Source organism: Aptenodytes patagonicus, chromosome 6 (assembly GCF_965638725.1).
Source record: "Aptenodytes patagonicus chromosome 6, bAptPat1.pri.cur, whole genome shotgun sequence".
In the NCBI taxonomy this organism is placed as follows: domain Eukaryota; kingdom Metazoa; phylum Chordata; class Aves; order Sphenisciformes; family Spheniscidae; genus Aptenodytes; species Aptenodytes patagonicus.
Genome location: NC_134954.1, coordinates 28,503,330 through 28,522,508, shown reverse-complemented (window position 1 = coordinate 28,522,508; position 19,179 = coordinate 28,503,330). Strand labels below are relative to the sequence as shown.

The window sequence follows — 19,179 nt, the reverse complement described above, 5'->3', positions numbered from 1 at the left end:
AGGGAAGGGAATTTTCCCTCCAGGTTCTCACAAACACGTGCCAGGGTGCGTTTCCATTACCTCTTTTTTTTTTTTTCTTTTTCTCAGCTCAACTTTTTATTAGGCTTTTCCCATTTTTTCCTTATGAGTTTTCCTTGAAGGAAGCTATAAGGGAATTGAAAACTCTCCCTTGCTTTTGCAAGTATCTACTCTTGGGCTGAATCTGCTCCTGTTTCCCCACCCAGATGTCAGAAGCACCAGCAGCTTCTTGCCTGTGGTCTCACATAACTCTGAGAGAAGAGTAATCTAGAGGCAGCAAGACTCCTTTGCCTCCAGGAACACTATTAAATTATGCCAAATAAATTCTACAGATAAACTTCCACCACGTAACGAAAGACAATATTTTTTGAGAACAGCAGTAGACTTTCATCTACGTGATGTATTTATATGCAAAAGTCTTCTGGACTTCAGAGATCTCACTGCTTTCCGTTTCTAAAATATACTGGCTTTTACCCTATCAACCACTAGGTTTGCAATATGTAGAAGAAGGGCATTTTTATCCAGGCGAACAAGTTTTTCAGGTAGTCCCCAAAAATAAAGAATTTATTAACATCATCAGTTTCATGGTTCTGTTACCTAGTAAGAAATTCTAAGGGGAAAAAAAAGCCCAAAACCTCGGCTCTTTTAAGCAGTATCCACGCTATACCTTCCACATTGTTACTCCCAGCGCACGACAGTAGGACTGGGCAACCAGCACCGGCTGTTCTACTTACTCTCAGCTTTCCCCAAGGAAAGGAAACTAGTGGTAGCTGTCAGACCCCCTTCCGCAAGACCAGCGCCCTGCCCACAGATGCAACACATCAGCCTCCTCCCTGCAGCAAAAGCCAACGAGGCTGTATCGTGAGATCCCGAAGAGCTATTATGAGAAGATCAGCGTTTCGCCACCAAAACACCACCCACTTGCTAGCAAAGGCTGGCAGAGCATGCTTCACCAGCCACAACCAGCCCGGTACGCTTCTGAGAGAGAGAGACCCTACTCTCCTCTGCAGCAGCTTGGTTATTACAGCTCAAAATAATGTCAACGAACCCTCTTTTTGCTGAACAAGAGTTTCGGAGGGACCAAAAACATTTAGAGGAGCGCAGCTAAAGAGCGTAAGTCATGTCATGAGGTAAAAATACATTCAGAAGAGCCAGTACCTCTAACAAAAATGGGAACAGACTCCTCAGAAAAGGGGGAATGCCGTTCTGAAGAGAAAAACCCCCTCCGGGAAGTTGTTGCGACGGCGGAGGCACAAGGGAATGAGCGCCCTACCGACGCCTGTGTCACCCCTGCGGCCCACCACAGCCCGCCCGGCCCACTCCCAGCCCCAGGGCCCACCCGCCCGCCGGGCCCCCCACCACCACACAAAGGGGCCCGGCAGGTGCCGGGGGCCCCCGCACACCCCGCGGCCCGGCCCCCGCGAAGGCCAAGGTCAGGCCGAGCCCAGCGGCAGGCGGGCGCCCCCCCCGGCGACCGCGCTCACGGGCGGCGGCGGCGCAGGGGCCGCGGCACTCACCGAGAGGACGCTCATGCGGAGCGGCGCCTCCAGCACGCACGCCATCTTGGCCGACGCAGCAGCTCCGGCGGCGGCGCCCTCACGCTCGCGCGCGCGCCGCCGCCGCCGGCGGGCACGGCCTCATCGCGGAGCGCAGCGCAGCGCCGCCGGGCGGGGGGGAGGAGGGGGGCGGCGGGGGGCGGGGCGCCGCGGCCTCGCGCCCAGCGAATCGGCCGACGCCGAAACCCCGCTACCTTCCGCCAGCCCGCCGCCAAGGCGCGTGCGCTCCTCCCGCCCCGCCGCAGTGATCCGCGGGGCGACCCCGCCTCCCGCCCTGGCCGCCGCGCTCATGCGCCTCCCGCCACCGCCCGCCCCGGCCGGCAGCGGCGTGGCGGACGCTGTGCGCACGCGCGGAGCAGGGCGCGGCCGCCGGCATGGCGTTGCTGGCGGCCCCGGCAGGTGCGAACCTGTCCGGAGTCGGAGCGCTCCCCTTTGGGGCGGAAAACGCTGCCTCCTCCATGCCCGCGGGCCTCGGGGAGCTGGGACCGATGAAGCTGCCTGCGGAGGCGCAGACAGCTCAGGGGACTGACTCAGCCCTTGTTATTTTACTCAGCTCTCCCACCTCAGTTCTCTCAGCCCCACTGCAGAGCTTACCCCACCAGCCCTCCAGGAAGACGGCGAACGTGGGGCTGGGTGACTGGCTTCATCTGACTGAAGCCCTGACACTGAGGCAGCGGGAGGCTGACCTTACCACAGGCTTCCCACACAGCACCGTAACAGCCACCCCCCCACTGCTGTTTTCCTAGTCCCCCTTCTGCACCCTGTGGGACAGGGACACTAGCACGGTTTTCAGGGCAGCCCCTCAGCTGTCCAACAACAGCCTGACCTTCTTTTGTTACAAGCAACCAGGTTTAGCTTTGACTGCCTTATATTCTGACTAGTGGAAATCATGGAGTTTTGCGGGTTCTTCTGACACATCCTCATCCTGGGTCTTGCCCCTGTCTGTGGAGTTCCTGGAACATAATGAAGACAGCCTGAGTGGGGCATAGGTTGGCGATTCATTCACACCAGGTATATGGAGAGCTAGAGTTGTTGAGAACCATCTCCTTGGGCACAATCTTCATCTGGGACACAGGCATGGCATACCACTTCCCATCCTCAGCCTTGCTGCACATAGAATAGACGGTTTGGGTTCCTTTTTTGTCATTGTTTTTGTTGCTCTCGTGAATTTGTTTGGTTTTGGGTTGGGTTTTTGCAGAAAACACCCCAAAAAACCCAGGACTTCACTCAGTTTTGCTACAGACTTCTGTAAGATCTGATATTTTGGTATTAGCCCCCCTGTATTTTACATCTTGAGGCACGGGGATACTAATTCTATGAACTCATTGCTCCTGAAGACGGAATTAAACGGGGTAGGGAGGGTAGTAAAAACATCACATCAGGGTTCACACTGTCAACTTTTGCTACTGTGAGGTAAATGCAGGTTTGCCAGCTGTTAGAGATTGCAGAGGATAATGGGAGCACAATAAACATACTTTGGGATGCTGCCACAAGTTGACTTTAATAGCTTTAATTAAAAAAAAATACTCCACTTCTCATGAAAAAAAGCAATACTCCTTTTCTTTGTTTTTCTCCAAGTAGATTAATAACATGCTTTGAACAAAATACCTGTGTGCTGGCCTGGAATGAAACAGGTGAACACTTTTCTCAAGCACTTTATAGGTAACAGCAAAAACATTTTTAGACTAAGTGCAAGTCTCATACTGAAAAACCTGTGATTATAACTTGTATGAGAGTCTGACAGAGAAACATTTTCCAGCTGTTTCTCACCAAAATTTAAGAAGTCAAGTGTTTTCAGAAAGACTTTAAAGCTTCCTTTTAAAGAGGACTGAAGACTCTGGGTCTTAAGAACTGATTAAACTTTGTCAGCCTTCCCTAGTGTTTTGCTTACTTTTTGGAGTATTTGGTCATCTTTAATGGGGAAGCTTCAAGTTCAGAGCTTCAACTGAATTCTACGTGCAGCAGAGGATCTTGCTGACATGGAAAATCCATAATGGACAAGAGCACAGTAGAGCTGGACACTTCAAACTGCAAAGAGGGTGTGAACAACTGCAAGAAAGGGCACAGTAACTCTATATAGATCAGACATGATTCGTACTCAAAAAAATTTTGTTAACTATATTTACCAGCTGCACTCTGCTCAATGGATGCTGAAATACTTTATAAAAGAAAAAATCTTTAAAGATTTAAAATAAATAAATAAATAAATCAGTATTCTATCTTGTCAAAGTCTCCTGCTTTCCAGAAAGCCAAAACACATTTAGCAGAAAGGGGAGGACGGGGGACGACACACGACAGAATAATTTGCTTTAAAAACATATGAAATCAGACTAAAAAGTCTATTATGTGTAACATACATCTTCCACTCCAGTTCATGTAAAATTTGACAGCTGAATACCATGCTCAGATTTCTTAGGAGACTTTTCAAGTTCATAACACAATTTATACTTAAAATACTTTATTTCCATTATAGTCTTCAGATCATGAGGCATGCTTAAGATTTTAGCATTGCAGATCCAGGATACTCAACTATCTTGAGTAATCTAGCTGATAGTTCACAGCTACTTTAGATAACCTGAGGGTTACACACCAAACACTTCCAATTTTTCATTACATCTTACCACAGTTCTCTTTGGTGGGTGTTCTAACAGATGAGCAGGCATAGAGAGATAGAGGAGCAGTATTAAGAGGGCCCAACTAATCATTTAGTAAACAAGATAGTGTCCTCTGGAAAAAAAACAGGATGTTAATGGCATCAACCCACCAGTATAAAGCTGTTAAACAAACTGTGGAGAGCATAAATTTTGCCATTTTCTAGCTCTTGAATACTTATACGCATTTAATTTTCATAGTGAACTGCTGACAGGAGAGGAACCAAGATGAATTCCAGAATGTGGAAGTGATTTTAAAGATGGAAGTCTTGACCTTGAAGTGTTTCCCTGCTACATAACTCACACTCACCAATCCATTTTACTCATGGCTCCCTGTCCAGTTCCCTCTTCCTGTCAGGACGCTTTCTTCTCCACAGTGCCTGTGCCTTAGAGGAGTAAAAGCACATGGGAGCTACCTCTGCTCTCAAGGGCAGCAGTCTCATGAGGAAGTCCTGCTCGCTCTGGACTCTGAAAGCTCAGCACAGAAAGCCAGCAGAACTTCATGGTAAAACTAATGAGTCTAATGACATATGCTACAGTTCTTGAAAACACCGTCATTTTCATGACTTCAGGAAGTTTTGTTATCCTCACAGCCTTTTAAGCCAAAGGAGTGTAATTTGCTTGCTAATAATTCAGGGCAAACTAGAACAGTAAAAAGAAAACTTCCAAGAGGATCTGTATTCTGGCAGCTCCTGTTCTCCCTCAGCTGAAGTTTATGAAGGTACTTTGGAAGATTCTAAATCCAGTTGTAAGAATTTGGCAAGTTACACACTACTGAAAGGAAGTGACAAGTGAAAACTTAGGCTAATGATAATGTTTCAAGCAACTTATAAACATCAACCACCTTATATGAAAATATAACACAGCCTTAACTACTAAGACTTGAGACGGTGATGATGTCCACATTTAGGAAGCTGTTCATCCTAACTACTTGCATTTTAACTTTAAGACGTGGTTCTCAAGTTTTAAGAAACAGCACACAAGTGAGTTTTTAAGAACAGAGACATGCACTCTTCCATGGTCCCTATAAAACTGTCATGCTTCAAATGAAGAGACTTGGTTCCCTATCAAAACTGTAATTAAAAGCCAGTACACATTGTTTTGTTTATGACCATTAAGTTTTTCTATGGCATGAATATCACCAGAAACAAAAATCTTCACTCTTCTATTGCTGTTTTGTTATCATGGGAATTCTATTTTCAAATTTAGTTCACGGAGTTATTGCATATGCTACTTTGTATTAAAAGGTCAGTATAAAACAAGACAAAAGCAATAAAATCAAATCATTCAGTCTTGTAAGTGAGACATCCTGTCACTTTGACTTGAGTTATAGTTTAAGAGTTCTTTTCTTGTTAAACAAGCATGGTGAATCTTGTATAGCAGTACAGCTGAAGATACATAGTATACACTAATAACCAAGAACTGAAGCAAAATCAACTGATTATACATGAGCTTTAAATCCTCTGACAAAGCACTGCTGGAAGAGTCTGCTTCTGACTTCGATGTTTAATCCAGATAAATCATCTTCCCTGCAAGAGGTTCCTACAGCCTCTTCAGCTTAAGAAAGTAACATGAATGAGATCAAGAAACATTAAAAGCATGAGTAGTCCACGACAGGTCTCACCACCTTCCCATAAAAAGGTACGGAGAGAACTTATTTATACATCATATGAAGTATTATTCTGTTTTATCTTCATCCTCTGCAGCATAGATAGCTTGATTCCTTCTCTTAATTTTTTTAATGCCACTGTTTCCATTTTCATTACCACCAATACGCTTTAATGGTCTCTCATTTAAGCTCTTCTCTTCCACCTGCTTACTCACACCAGATTTCTCCAGTTCCTCATTAGTAGAATCCATAGCATCATCAGATGATACCGCCATGGAATCTGGCATGATCCGGATGTCAGAAAAACTTGCAGAAAAGTCAGGAGGATGATCAGGGGAAGGATCTACAGAACATGTACTCAAGTCTTCATCGCCACCTTCTTCATCCAGCATTATTTCATCTGGATTAATGGATGAAAGTCCAGAATTATCTGTATTATATTCACTGGGTTCCTCTGCTGACCCAGTACTGTCCATCTCCTCTTCCTCCTCCTCCTCTTCATATTCTCCTCGTACTGAGCCCTCTTCTTTAGCTTGCTGGATCCTGTCATTGATGTCAGTGAGGCCAAACTGGGCACAAAACTCAGTGGTCTGTGGATTGATGGTATGAACAGGTTCCACGTGTTTTTGGGGCTTGCTGGGATCATAACAAGCAGCTGTCAACGTGAAGTTACAAGGAATTTTGAGGTTATGATTCAATTCTTCTAACACTTCTTTGATGGCTTCTTCTGTCGCACTGTAATCCCACCTAAATAAGCGTATAAAATTAAAACAAGTGCAGTTAGTCAAAAGGTATTTCCTGTTCCCACTGTAAAGAGAAACTTTTAAAGATGGATAATAAATTCATCTTACAACAGACACCTAATTTCTCAAATGATTTTTCAGGAAAGTATACTGCCTTTGGTCAATACTGAGATTCCCCTCTCCCCCCACCAAGTATTTGTGTATTATGTCAACCCACTCAATAAGCATTCACCTGCCCACCCCTATATCCAGCCTGATTTTCCGTCTCACCGTGTAACTGGCAAGATGATCAGACACCATGGGTTTTTTGCACCTCAAATGGTGGCATTTAAGTTTGTGAAACAAAACTAACTACCCATGTAGAGCAGTAAAGAAGTTGTATACTGTAGAGTACAGCTCTTGCCACCATTCCCTTTGTTTTCCAAGGCATTTAGCAAGTCCTACAGACATTATAGGCTGCAGAACAGAGAAATACAACTCTAAGACAAGTTTACTTCCAGTCCAGCAAAATCATGCTTTCCTCTACTTTGCATGCAACTTACTTTGCATGGAGGCCATTCTTCTCAGGCATATTCCATGAGCTCTGAGTCACATTAACAAGACTGTTGGTGGCCTTGAGGACTGCAATCCACTCAGCATCATACTCCAGCGAGTCACCTGCACTAGGATCATGCTCTATGTCTATTATCTGTTTAAAAAAACAGAAAACAGATGAGGTGAGTTATTTCTCTTGACACCAGAAACTGATTAAAAGTTTGAAGTGTTACTTGTGTGGTACAGAGTTTTAATTGTTTCAAGGACGCTGAGCTAGTGGTCTCAAAAAAGTCCTCTCAAGTTAGCCCTACATAAAAGTTTATAGCAATAAGGGAGTAAGAAAGGACAATCAACAAAGGTAAAAAAGGCATTTCTGTATTTTAGCTTCCAGCAATTACAAAGCAGAACACCCTCCTCCCTACTGCCAGCTACTGGACAGTTAATGCAACTTAGAAACCAGAATTTGCCTACTCTTTCATGCCACCTTCTAAGCAGAAATACATCAAGAATTGATAGCAACAGTTATTCTGCTGTATAAACACACACTCTTAGCATAGCAATGAAATTAACGTGAAATGTTTTTAAACTCCTTCAACAGCTGACAAATTGAAATCCAAACCACTTTGTCTTCAGCGACATTAACTCGAATCAAATCATTTGGTTTAGCCAAACTGCACTAGTCAGGCCCTGATTTTAAATAATCCATAAAGTAATTCAACCTTTTAAGATAGCTTTGGGGGGGGGGGAAGGATACACTTTAAACCAGAGCTACGCACAGGTGCATCACCACGCTGCTGGAGGTAGTACTACTCCAGATCAGTTTTGCTACAGGATTTTAAGTCTGGACTAGCACCCCCAGTGTACCTTTGCATAGCAAAAGCCCCTCCTCACACTCTCTCCCATCTTCAAAAGTAGCTACTAGGGCAAATGGATCCCACCACACATCCAAAGGACGTTCATTATCTGAACCATCTTCCCATTACGTTGACAAATAAAAGCTACTTTAAAAGTAAGACTACTAAAACACTTGACTGCATTTGAAGAACATGCTGTCAGCAGCTCCCTCTCATAGCAAAGGATTTTAGATTCATCCATTTGAGTTTTTACAGATGGCACTGCAGGCAGCGCACACAGGAACGTTGTTTTGCTCTTGGTAAATCAGTTTGGCACTCATATTGAAAATTCCCACAACCTAGACCTCCTACTTGTCCACTGCCCTTTGTAGCCAAGGTATCAGAAAATATCAGAACCAAACAAAAAGAAGCAGAGCCATTCTCCCAGGAAGTCACACCAGTTCCTGCTGGAATTCACAATACTAAAGGAAATTACAGTACTTAAACTGAGACTCAATCCTGTCTGAACTCATTAATCCAGTTCTGAATAAAGAGGCACTAGCTGACCCAAACTAAACTGTGAAAGAAGAAGAGCCTCAAGATGGGCTTTCTTCTTAGGTTTGACATTTGTCAAAAAACCGCAAGAGGAGATTCAATTCAGGTTAAAGTAGAGCTACTCCTCCAATTAAGTCAAGTACTTGTTCTAAGGTGGAAGGAAATGGTAGGAATAAGCACTGTGCCTGCATGACAGGACGCAAGGTCTGCTTATTTCAAGACACTATTATACAAAGACCATTCCACACATGCACCATTCCTAGTTTCTTTCCAAATCCTCCATTTATCAGAACTATTCTTCAGCTTATAGCTAAGCACAGCACTTAGCAGTCCAGACAAGTGAAGTACTTAAAAAGCGAAAACCCACTGCACGTGGTCATCACCTGCAGAAAGTCTCTGTGCGGCAGGCATTTATCCAGAGCCAAAAACTTTGTTGCTTTTGGTAGCTCTTCTTTGGAGTTTGTCTAGGAAACAAATGGTGTTAACACAGTCATTAGCATTTCTATGATATTTGACCATACTAGACAAGTTATATAGAGAGATTTAAAGGCATAATTTATACAGAAAAAAGACTTTCTGAAATAGAAAATCAGCATGGGATTATAAGAAAGGGACAGAGGGACAAAGAGAAAGACAGACTTCACTGGAAGTCTAACAGGAAGCTGGATGCAGATGACAGCAAGATAAAGCAAGAGCCACACTTCATTCTTAACCAAGGCAGCTCAGCACACCTAGCCTTAAAGCAAAAAGAAAAAACTTGAACATAATTGGAAACAGACTGGTTGAGTCTAGAAGGTCTAGTTACATTTTTACAGCTAAATAACTTGCAAATGGCAATAGCACGTCACACCACTTTCAGGAATAACTCAAACCAAGAGACATTTCAACCCACAGGGGCTGGTTTTGGCTTTACCCAGGCCACCAGACAACTTCATCTGTCAAGCCTTACTACAGGCATCCTCCCATCCCCGGTTAACCACTACCTTCTTTTCAGTCACTTCTCTATCACCTTGCTTTGAAGTTGTCTCCTTCCCCAGTGAAGTGGGAAAGAGAGTGCTTTTCTATAAACTTAGATTAAGAAGTTTCAAGTGCAGTAATATTAGCTATTTCACACTGTCCCTGAAGAAGATTAGGTAGTTAGACCACTGATTTATAACATCTATTTAACTTACATAAGCTAGTAGTCTTAACACCACTTAATGTTTTGCAGCTTAAGCTGAGTTTTAATAACTGAGCAAAAACATTAAGAAGCTGCTTTTCCAGACATGATTACCTGCATTGGAATTCTAAAATGTGCTTGGGACACATATATTCTTGATTTTTTTTTTCCCCTTTTACCTGGTGTTGCATGAAAGCTGCAAATTTAACATGAAGATGTGCTGAGAACCAGTAGGTGGGTTTCAGATGCTGCAGAAGCTCTGAAGCAGCAGGGCTTCCTAATGTGTTGCTCTCCACTTCTTGACGGAAGAAGGATTTCATTTTAAGAAGCTGTTTCTTGTTTCCATAGTGATATATGCTCCTTGGCCAGTCATGTGACATAAATATATCAATTGGACGCTTTAACTGTCAAGCCAAAATGCATACAGTATAAATAAAACACATATGATAAAGAAGTTTTGAAATTACACAGCACAAGATGGAACACGTGTAACATGTTCTACCTCAGATCAATACAGAGTTAGCTGTGACCAATAGCCTCACTTTCAAACCAAGTAAGTATACCACTGAGCCCCATCTTTCAGGTGGCCTTTGAAGTTGTTAAGGGACTCTAGTCTCCACGGTTTGTACTACACCTTCTTGGGACAGTCAGCTGTGTTTTACATAAACTGCCTTATAAAAGAGATCATATCATCACAGTAAGTGTGAGGCACTCAGAAGACGACTTAAAAATTACAGCTATAGAGCAAGTTCTCTACCCACAATCAAAGGCATCTTCTTCCTCATTAAATTTTTAAAAGCTTTGTTTAAAAGGGATAATGGCTAAGCACGATATCCCTCCTCAAAGGAAGCACCCCTCAGAAGTCTAATCAATGTCTTAAGCATGTCTTGTTCAACATTCAGCATATTTTCATCAGCTGTATCAGAACACACTTCTAGATGAAACCCAAGTCCAACTAATAAGAAACTTACAGTGAAATGCATCAAACTCTTTACAATGACAGCAAACCTTTGCCCTATCTTCAGCATCCCTGTATCTACTGAACAGTTAAGTGTGCAACTGCAACCTGAATAATCATTCACAAGATGCTTATAGATACGCGTATTCATACCACAACCTCAGCCAAACGGAGTAGCCCTTGTGACAACGCAGGGAGTAGGTAATAGCTCAAAAATAAAGCTAATCTGTCCTTTGAATTTCTCGTCCTGGAGTCAAAAATACTGCAACCACAAAAATTTGGGATCAGCTTATTCAGCTCGTTTAATTTTGATTGGTTAACTTTGTACCAACCAGCTTGCATGTTAGACAAGGTAGCATCCATCTTCCTAAAGCTAACATAAAGCTGGAACAGAGGTGTATAGCTGGAGTACCTTCCATTCTGTGAATTTTATCGAATTAAAAAAAAAAACCACACCAAAAAAACCACTCCTGCCTGTGTCTGACTCAGATCAAATCTGCACTGCTACACAAAGCGTTGGAGGAGATACTCAGCAGGAACAACAGTGGAATAACACCCAGCATAAAATGGCCTGTCCAGATTAGCTGGGAGCTGTTGGTAAGATTTGCTATCCAATAGCATACTTCTGCAAAGTAGCTTTAACACCTTACTTCTAAATTAATGAAAACTATTTACCGCTGTTTAAAAAAATAGATTTTTCACTAACCTGCTTGAGTTTGAAGACTTCAATATTCCTCACGTGGTAAGCGCTTCTAATTGTTTGCTGGTTGTATGGTGGACACTCAAAGTGGCCTGAAACATTGGAAAAAAAGACTAGTTGCCTGAATCAATAGTTCCCTCCTAACGCTGTTTGCAAGCTAGCTTCCTGGGGTCATATAGACACCTAGAGCAATCCCAAATACAAGGCTGCCAATAATCAAAGGAGATACTGTATTTCCTTTACACGAGGCTTACACCAACAGGCTGCTAACTTTTCATATGTGAGGCAAATATGTTGTAAAAATGTGTGTACAACAATGAGCATTTCTTCCATTCTGTGTTTTATTTTCATAAATATAGAGAATAAAGTAATTCAGTTGTGGAAACAAAAAATGGGAGTTTGACGCCAATACAACTCAGGACCTGTCTGAAACAAGAAACTTTTGGCAGAAAGATTTATGTGCTTAATTCCTGAATGAGATTTTGTACCTCTCTGGTGAGATAACACCCCTCATTACTTCCCCACACCCCTTACCTCCACAGTTACGCTGCATAGCCATGTGCAATCACATATATAGAGAGCTGTTCACTGCACAGCCACGAAACATATGTATCTACTAATACCACGGCTACACATGCAAACATGCTGGCACAGCCAAAGAACATAAGGCAGACAGGAACAAGCAAAAGTTGGGCATTGACATAGCGAGAGCACAGAGCAAGCCTCTATGAGTGGTCAGTGATCAGAACATAAGTTAGGGCGTAACAACTCAGAAAGAGGTATAAACTAAAAGATCACAAAGCACTGCATGAGATCTGACTCCTGACTCAGGCCACTGAGGCTGTGACTTTTTGTGTTTCTTTAAGAGTGCTGCCACCAACCATGAAACTACAGCTTAACAGATTTGGCAGCAGCTTAAACATGCCTGTAACTGCCCACAGGCACCACAGACTCTGGAAGCGCAAACATGTACCCTGTCAAAAGGGACGCAGTCTCCAACTTTGCCTGGGGACACGAAACCTCAATGCCTAGCAGAGCTCCTATGTATTCTTAAGAATGAACAGAAAAATTACTTTTTTAGTAGTTAGCATTATTGTCAAAAAAGTCTTATCTCCCACACGCAATATTCAGGCATACAAACTGTATGCTTGATAACAACAAATTTAATTAGCACTGATAGGTATTAGATAGAATCAGGTGTTCTAGAAAACTAGTTCAGTACTTTGCAGCTTGAAAGCCATCTGCAAAGCTTCTCTGAAGCAGTATGTTATTAAAGATAATATTACTGTACAGTAATCGCAAGTAAGAGACCACTATTTCATGTGTTGAGGAGATCAGAAAGACTAAACTATCTTCTATTTGCTGACACTAGGTATCATCTGTGATAAGATTTCTGTCCACTGATGGAGACCCTTCCAAGGAAGAACTCTTGAATACACATACATATAACCAGAAGGAACCAATCGCAAGATGTACTGACACTAAGCCTCAGCTCAGGACAGTACATTTGTACAATATCACACTTATAAATTGTCTGTTTCACACAAGGAAAACTAAACAGTCTCGCATCACATGCTAAAAGGACACTGCCATGGAAAAATCAAGACTGTTCCAACAACAACATTCAAAAGGCGCACTGCTTCCTGCTGTGGTCGCCAGGCAGCTACCGACTCATCTACCGCCTCCAGAAAAATCCACGTGTTGAGCCAAGAGAGGTTTCCAGCATAAGAGTCGGTTCAGAGAAGAGGAGGAACAGCCAGATCCTCCCGCGACGGCTCGGACCCAGTGCTCCCCTCCCCGGCCCATCCAGCCGCGCCTGCTCTGTCCCACCAATACCTTTCCGGTAGTCGTGAGACTTGAAGATGCCCGAGATGCCGCCGATCCTCACGCCGCGGAACCGCACCACGCCCGCGTAACCTAGGGTAAACAGAAGCGCAGCTCGTCACGGCGCGGCCGGGGCAGGGCAAGGGGCTGGAGGGGAAAACGCCGCCGGGAGCCGGCGGGGGACCCTACCGAGGTAGTAGATGTTGGGCGCCACCCACCCGCCGTAGGGCAGCTCCTGCAGGTGGTTGGACGCCTCATGGTTCCCACCGATGAACACCGTGAGGACCGGGGCCTTCTTCTCGCCGGAGTAGTACCTGCGGAGACACGACAGCTGCTGTACCGGAGCGGGCCGGGGCCAGGTGGGACAAGGCCAGGCCAAGCCAGGCCGGGCCGGGCCGGGCGACGCTTACCGGTAGAAGGTCTGCATGTGGCGGTACTTGGCGGGCACGGCCATGCAGCGCAGGTCCGCCTCGTTGCGCACGGCCTGGAAGTCGCCGCAGCAGAGCAGCAGATCGGGCCGCACGTTGTGCCGCCGCTGCAGCAGCTCCAGCGTCTCGTACATCTTGTCCAGGGCGCCATGGCAGCACCCCGCCACCGCCACCTTCATCGCCGCCGCTCCTCCACCGCGCAGGCGCCGCGCGCGCCTTCCGCGTCACCGCCCGCCCCCCACGGCGTCTGCGCGCTGGCGGAGCTCGGCTGGGGGCCTGGCAGCGGACAGCCGCCGACCGCGGGAGGCCGCTACGCCCCGGCCCGTCTCGCCGGCAGACAGCGACCCGGGGCGCACCTCACGCACTGGCGCGGTCACGGCCACGCGTGCCTGGGCCAGCCGAGGCCGCTCCGAGATCACCTGCTGCCAGATTGGCCCAGGGGGTGCTGCTGCCCTCCCCATCTCTCTCCCCAACACGTGTGGGGATGAGTCACGCCACTGGCAGTTGGGACCTGCGCGAGGGCTCCGCTTCGCTCTTGGGGGGGGTAAACTGTCACGGCAATTAGCACAACGGCTCGTAATAAATGTAAAAGGTGCGTGCCACACACAGAGCGGAGTTTTAGAAACTTTCGGTGCCTTTTGCAGTGGGGCAGGAGGCCCTGCAGCAGGTACGCAAGCTGCTTGAGGAGACGCTGCTCAACTCCCCCCTACACTACAGAAACCACCAGGCACTTCTCTCCACAGCCAGAGCCAGTGGAGTACAGCCCACACCTCTTCTGCCAGCCTTGCAGGGAAGCAGCAAAACCTTTACTTGTTTCTCATTGCGTGGCACAAAGACCACAAGCAGAGTGGTGGTGGAGCAGTGGCGGCAGAGCAGAGCGAGCAGTAGCTGTGCATGCTTTTGCCTGACATTTGTGCCAATAAAAAAACAGCTTTGGGTTTGCAAAGGACGTACCATCCCTGCAGTGCTTTTGTCCTGCCAGTCCAGCATCAGGCAAGCACATTTTTAGCATAGTTAAGCACTGGCTTCTTGTAACTCCTTAACACGCAAGGACAGGAACAGTCAGTGACTTTACCAGGGCAATGGCGTACAAGGCAGGGTGAGAAATCGGGCGTCTCTCCCTTTACTTACAGACCATCAGGCTCCCTCTTTCGGAGAGCACCGATTTCCTCCTTTGGAAGGGCAGTGAATTGGATCAAAGGGTGGTATTTGTGTGTCACGTAATAAAACCGCTCCAGACTTTTTCCACTGTTTGAGTTTTTTTTTTAACAGTCTTGAGGGATTGAACGAAATTACAGTAACATAGTTAAGCATTAACTTGCTACTACTTACCCTGTAATCATGGAACCAAGCAGACATTCCTGTTCCCCTACAGTGGCAACTATTACATAATGGCCTCTCTTTTGATACTAAGAAAATATGAGTGTTCCCTAACACATTTCATAATTTCACAATGTTGGGTTACTGTGTGTTTTTTGGGGCTCTCATCCAAGCCCAGCTGAAGAGAAGGGAAAAGTTCCTCTGGCTTTCAATCCCCACAGGTCTTCAGAGTAAAAGCGCACACAGAAGTGTTCCTAGGTGTACTTAGCTCTTTCACTAACTTTGCTGAGACTTACCTGGGCGTAGTGTGAGAACTCGGTCAGTCCAACGCATCTCCTAGGAAGGCTTTCCAGCTTCTCTGGGAAAGAACAGCAGCCCCTCACATTTGCCACGTCTCAGACTTCCTGAAAGGAGGCGGGTGAAAGACAGAAAAGGTCCATAAGTCTCTGGAATATACCACCTTACCCAAGACACACCATCTTGGGGGGCTTCCTCAGACTGCCAGCAGATGCTTCTCCTGCCTACCCAAATTCATCCCCAGTCAGTCAAGGTAAGCTGATACTGTAATTCCTGGGTTCATTAGCTCGGGCTCATTTCTCATGCTCCATGTGCCACTTACCCCAGGTGAACTGCTGCACAGTAAAGTCGATAAGGTTTTTTTACGTTGTAGCATTTTAGTATTTGTACACTATTCATTATGCATCTCAGCATCCCTCATTTAACACTGGGTGTTCACTGCACAAAACTGCTCTGAACTTTCCACAGCAGTCAGACCACAAAGGGAAGCAGCCATGCTACTATTTACAGGGTAAGTAGTAGCAAGTTAATGCCTAACTGTGTTATTGTAATTTTGTTCAATCCTTCAAGACTGTTTAAAAAAACATGTGACTGAGGTGCAGCTCTCTTCCACCACATGACTAACACATTTGGCTATGGACTGGGCTTTGCAGGCACAGTCCCTTGCCCTGATGCACTTGTGCATGTCTCTCGTGTCTGGATGTCCAGTCCCACAAGAGAGGACCTGCATTTGTCTGAAGTGACTGAAGGCACATCCTGTCCTGTGTGACAGGAGAAGGAACTGTGAGGCCAAGAAGGGAGAGTCCCGAGAAACAGGCTCAGATCAGTGGATTGTTTGGGTGGGAGGTATTTGCCTTTCTGGCTGTTGCCTGCCTGCACTGACCAGTAATGTTTTTTTTTTTCCTGAGCTAACTAAGGTAGTTTAGAGCCATGGAAGTAGTTCAGTTTTCCTCTCCAGAGAAATGAGGACGAATGAAAGGCATCCTAAGGGGCTGCGGATAACAGGGTTGCTTCCCTCATCTCTGAAAACAGAATGAGAGGGACACTTTCCTGCCAAGTGCTTTCTAGCGCTTTTAGAATCATAGAATCATAGAATCATTAAGGTTGGAAAAGACCTCTAAGATCATCAAGTCCAACCGTCAACCCAACACCACCATGCCCACTAAACCATGTCCCTAAGCGCCTCATCTACACGTCTTTTAAATACTTCCAGGGATCGTGACTCAACCGCTTCCCTGGGCAGCCTGTTCCAATGTTTAACCACTCTTTCAATAAAGAAGATACTGAAAGATTTCTAGCACATTTAGAAGGTACTAAAATGAAGAGGAACAGCAAAAGGGAGGCATGTGTAGCTGACTTTTGGGGCAGGATAGCGTGGCTGAGAAGGGACGTACAAGGGAGAAGTGGTGGGAGACAGTGTATGTGTTTGTGAAGGAGAGGGAGGTAAACTGGAGGTGCAAGAGACAAATCTGATGTGTTCCAGCTGAGATTTTGAGATGTCCCTGTAAGCCATGAGAGAGCGTGGGGTTGCAGGTTGGTGTGCATGTGTGTGACAGAAGGAAGACACTGCTGCAACCACCTTAGAAAAAGACCCCATGTGGTTAGCCTAAATATCACAAGGCTTACCTGCAACAATGTTTTGGTGTCTTTGGGCACCTCCTCCCCCAGTATTGTGTCTGATAAATGCAGCAAAACACACTGCCAATGCAAGGCTCACTGCAGGCCTAGTCACTGAAGCACGGCGGTTGCCTTCCCCTTCCAGTTGCACTTTGGCTCTTTTTCCTCTTCATTTTTTCCTTTTCTCGGAGGCACCCATCATGCTGTTTTGCTGGAGGGCACTACTAATGGCCTCGAGCCAAAGAGGGCTGAAAACCCTCTGAAGCCAAGACATGAAGCAACCGCGTTGCTGGATTTCTCGAGTGGCTGAGGGCGAACAAAAACCACCGCCCGGGACGCTGCGTCCTGGTGAACCGCAGGCCCGGGCCGGGCCGACCGGCGGTGAGGGCCGCGAGGGACACAGCGCTGAGGCGAGGGGCCCGCCGTCTTCTCACGGCGGGACCCGGCGGGCGGCGCGGGCGCGGCGGCTGTGAGAAGAGGGAGGGGCACGGCGCGTGCACGTGGGCGGGGGCAGCCCCTCCGGGGGCGCGCGCGCCTCGGGCACGAGCGGGCAGCGGGCGGGCGCGCGCGGGGGGGCGTTCCCCCCCCCAGCGCCAGCAGCGCCATTCCGCGGCCGCCCCCTCACAGCCCGGCGTCGACCTGCGCGCCTGGGGCCGCCCGCCCGCCGCGCCGCGCCTCCGGGGCGGGGCCCCCCGCCGCGCGGAAGGGGCCGGCCGGGGCGGGCGGCAGAGCGCGCCCGGCGGCGGGAGCGGCGGCGCCGGCATGGGACGGAGCTCTGCTCCGGCGGGTAGGTATGGTGCAGCGAGGGCGCCGTGGCGGGGGGGGGTGCCGCCGCCGCCGCCGCCGCCGCGGCGGCAGAGCCCGCGGGGCCTGGGGCAGGGGTGTGCCCGCGGCCGCCTGAGGGCGGGCGGCGACGGGGAGGGGCGGTGGCGTTGGGGCCGAGCGGCCCCCGGCTCTCCCCGGCCGGGGGCAGCGGTTGCTCCCCTCAAGGACCGGCGGCGGGGGCAGGTGCCGGGCGGGCCCCGGGGTGGGTTGTGCCGGTGCGTTGTCTGTCGGTGGTGAACCGTCCCGCCGCCGGCGCGTCGTGTCTTGGGGGTCGCGGTGCCGGCGCTGACAGGGTCTGGGAGGGAGCTGCGGGCCGAGCGGCCCGGCTCGGCCGGTGTGCGGCGCCGGGGGTGGGGGCCGCCGTCCCGGGGTGGGGACTGGCGGGGAGCGGCGGTGGCGTCGGGGTGTTTCGGGGAGGATGGCGAAGCAGTGATTGAATGGAGTTACCAGGTAACACACAGGGTGGAGAAGAAGGAAATACTTCTCACATCGCACGCGTTTAAGTTGTGAAAACCACTGCTACTGGTGTTGCGGAGGCCGAGACTATAAATTGTCTCAAAAGAGTTTTGACAGAGTGCTGAGAGGCGTAACGGCTTTTAAGCACAGTGATCTGGATGTAGTTTCCAGTTCAGGATGGCCCGAAGCTGTTAGTTGTTGTAAAGTGGGAGGTTAACACCGGTGAAGGATCACCTTTACTTGGGCTGTTCTTTTTTTGTGAACGCTTCCCACTTGCCCCAGGACCCTGGGTAGCTGGACCTTTGATCTTCTTCAATGTGGCTGTTCATATATGGTCATGAAAGTAAGATTTTAATTTTTTTCCGAAGTATTTCTTCATGATCAAGAAAGGGAACAGCTGTGGCTGCAAGACTCCTTGGTTAATGGACAGACAAATCCAAGATTAAGTTGGACATAAACTTGTAGAATTGAGATTGAATAACTATTGGAATGATTTACTGAAGGACGTGTTCCTTCTGGAGTAATTCTCTCTGAAGGTCATCAGACTGCGCTGGTCTCAAGTAATGTAAATATTTTTAAGCCTGGGACTAATTTTATTACCTCTGTTCTTCACACTAAAGAAGGAAGCCCTGGAAGATGTGCTGTTCTGTGTCCCCATCTTTCCTGCAAAGGCAGGCTAGCAGTGCAAAGGGAAGAATTCAAGAGAAGAGGCAGGCAGGTAGTCCCCAAGCTGTTTGCTGTTGAAGTGCTGCCTGAAAGGCTGAGTACTTTTTTCTTAGTGGTGGTCTCAAGGCTTTACCTCACATGATCTGATGCCCGCTTCAGGAAATAAATTCTCCAGGCATTTCCTTAAAATAGCTGCCTCTTAATTATTTCTTGTGAATCTCTCGAGCTTGGTAGGTCTGCTCTCACAGGTTATGTAGGGGGAAGTTATTTTTGTGAGAACTTTGAGATTGTCAGTACTATTAGACTTCTCTCAGTTTTGTAAAATTATGTATTTAATGTCTGCTGGATTTTGAGAAGTTGAAGCAAGAGACAGTGGTTTGGGTTTTTTTTCAGTATTTACGTATCTGAAACGGTAACATTGTGTATCAGA

The 19,179-nt window shown here is 47.3% G+C and overlaps 3 protein-coding genes across 13 annotated transcripts in view; 1 reads left to right on the top strand and 2 right to left on the bottom strand.

Moving 5' to 3' along the window:
• The window catches only part of ARMC8 (armadillo repeat containing 8), an 82,160-nt gene extending 80,536 nt beyond the window's left edge, over window positions 1-1,624 (bottom strand). For 4 of the 6 annotated variants that reach the window (XM_076341739.1, XM_076341740.1, XM_076341746.1 and 1 more), the window contains exon 1: window positions 1,536-1,624. In XM_076341739.1, the coding sequence (XP_076197854.1) occupies window positions 1,536-1,580 (45 nt within the window). In that variant the 5' untranslated portion in view covers window positions 1,581-1,624. Of the gene's footprint in view, window positions 1-1,176; window positions 1,266-1,535 lie in introns of those variants that run through there. The other 2 variants (XM_076341744.1, XM_076341742.1) reach the window with 2 other exon arrangements.
• A 1,432-nt stretch (window positions 1,625-3,056) lies between these two features.
• Window positions 3,057-13,747, bottom strand: DBR1 (debranching RNA lariats 1). The gene is made up of 8 exons (XM_076341737.1): window positions 13,551-13,747; window positions 13,330-13,454; window positions 13,153-13,233; window positions 11,323-11,408; window positions 9,838-10,062; window positions 8,883-8,963; window positions 7,120-7,265; window positions 3,057-6,581 (listed from the first exon to the last, which is right to left on the bottom strand). Exons 1-8 carry the CDS (start codon window positions 13,745-13,747, stop codon window positions 5,903-5,905), a joined length of 1,620 nt encoding a protein of 539 aa, XP_076197852.1. The 3' UTR covers window positions 3,057-5,902.
• A 3,779-nt stretch (window positions 13,748-17,526) lies between these two features.
• The window catches only part of PPP2R3A (protein phosphatase 2 regulatory subunit B''alpha), a 57,546-nt gene continuing 55,893 nt past the window's right edge, over window positions 17,527-19,179 (top strand). For 2 of the 6 annotated variants that reach the window (XM_076341734.1, XM_076341731.1), the window contains exon 1: window positions 17,547-17,589. The gene's annotated coding sequence lies outside the window, so the exon portion shown is untranslated. Of the gene's footprint in view, window positions 17,594-17,798; window positions 17,843-19,179 lie in introns of those variants that run through there. The other 4 variants (XM_076341730.1, XM_076341732.1, XM_076341733.1 and 1 more) reach the window with 4 other exon arrangements.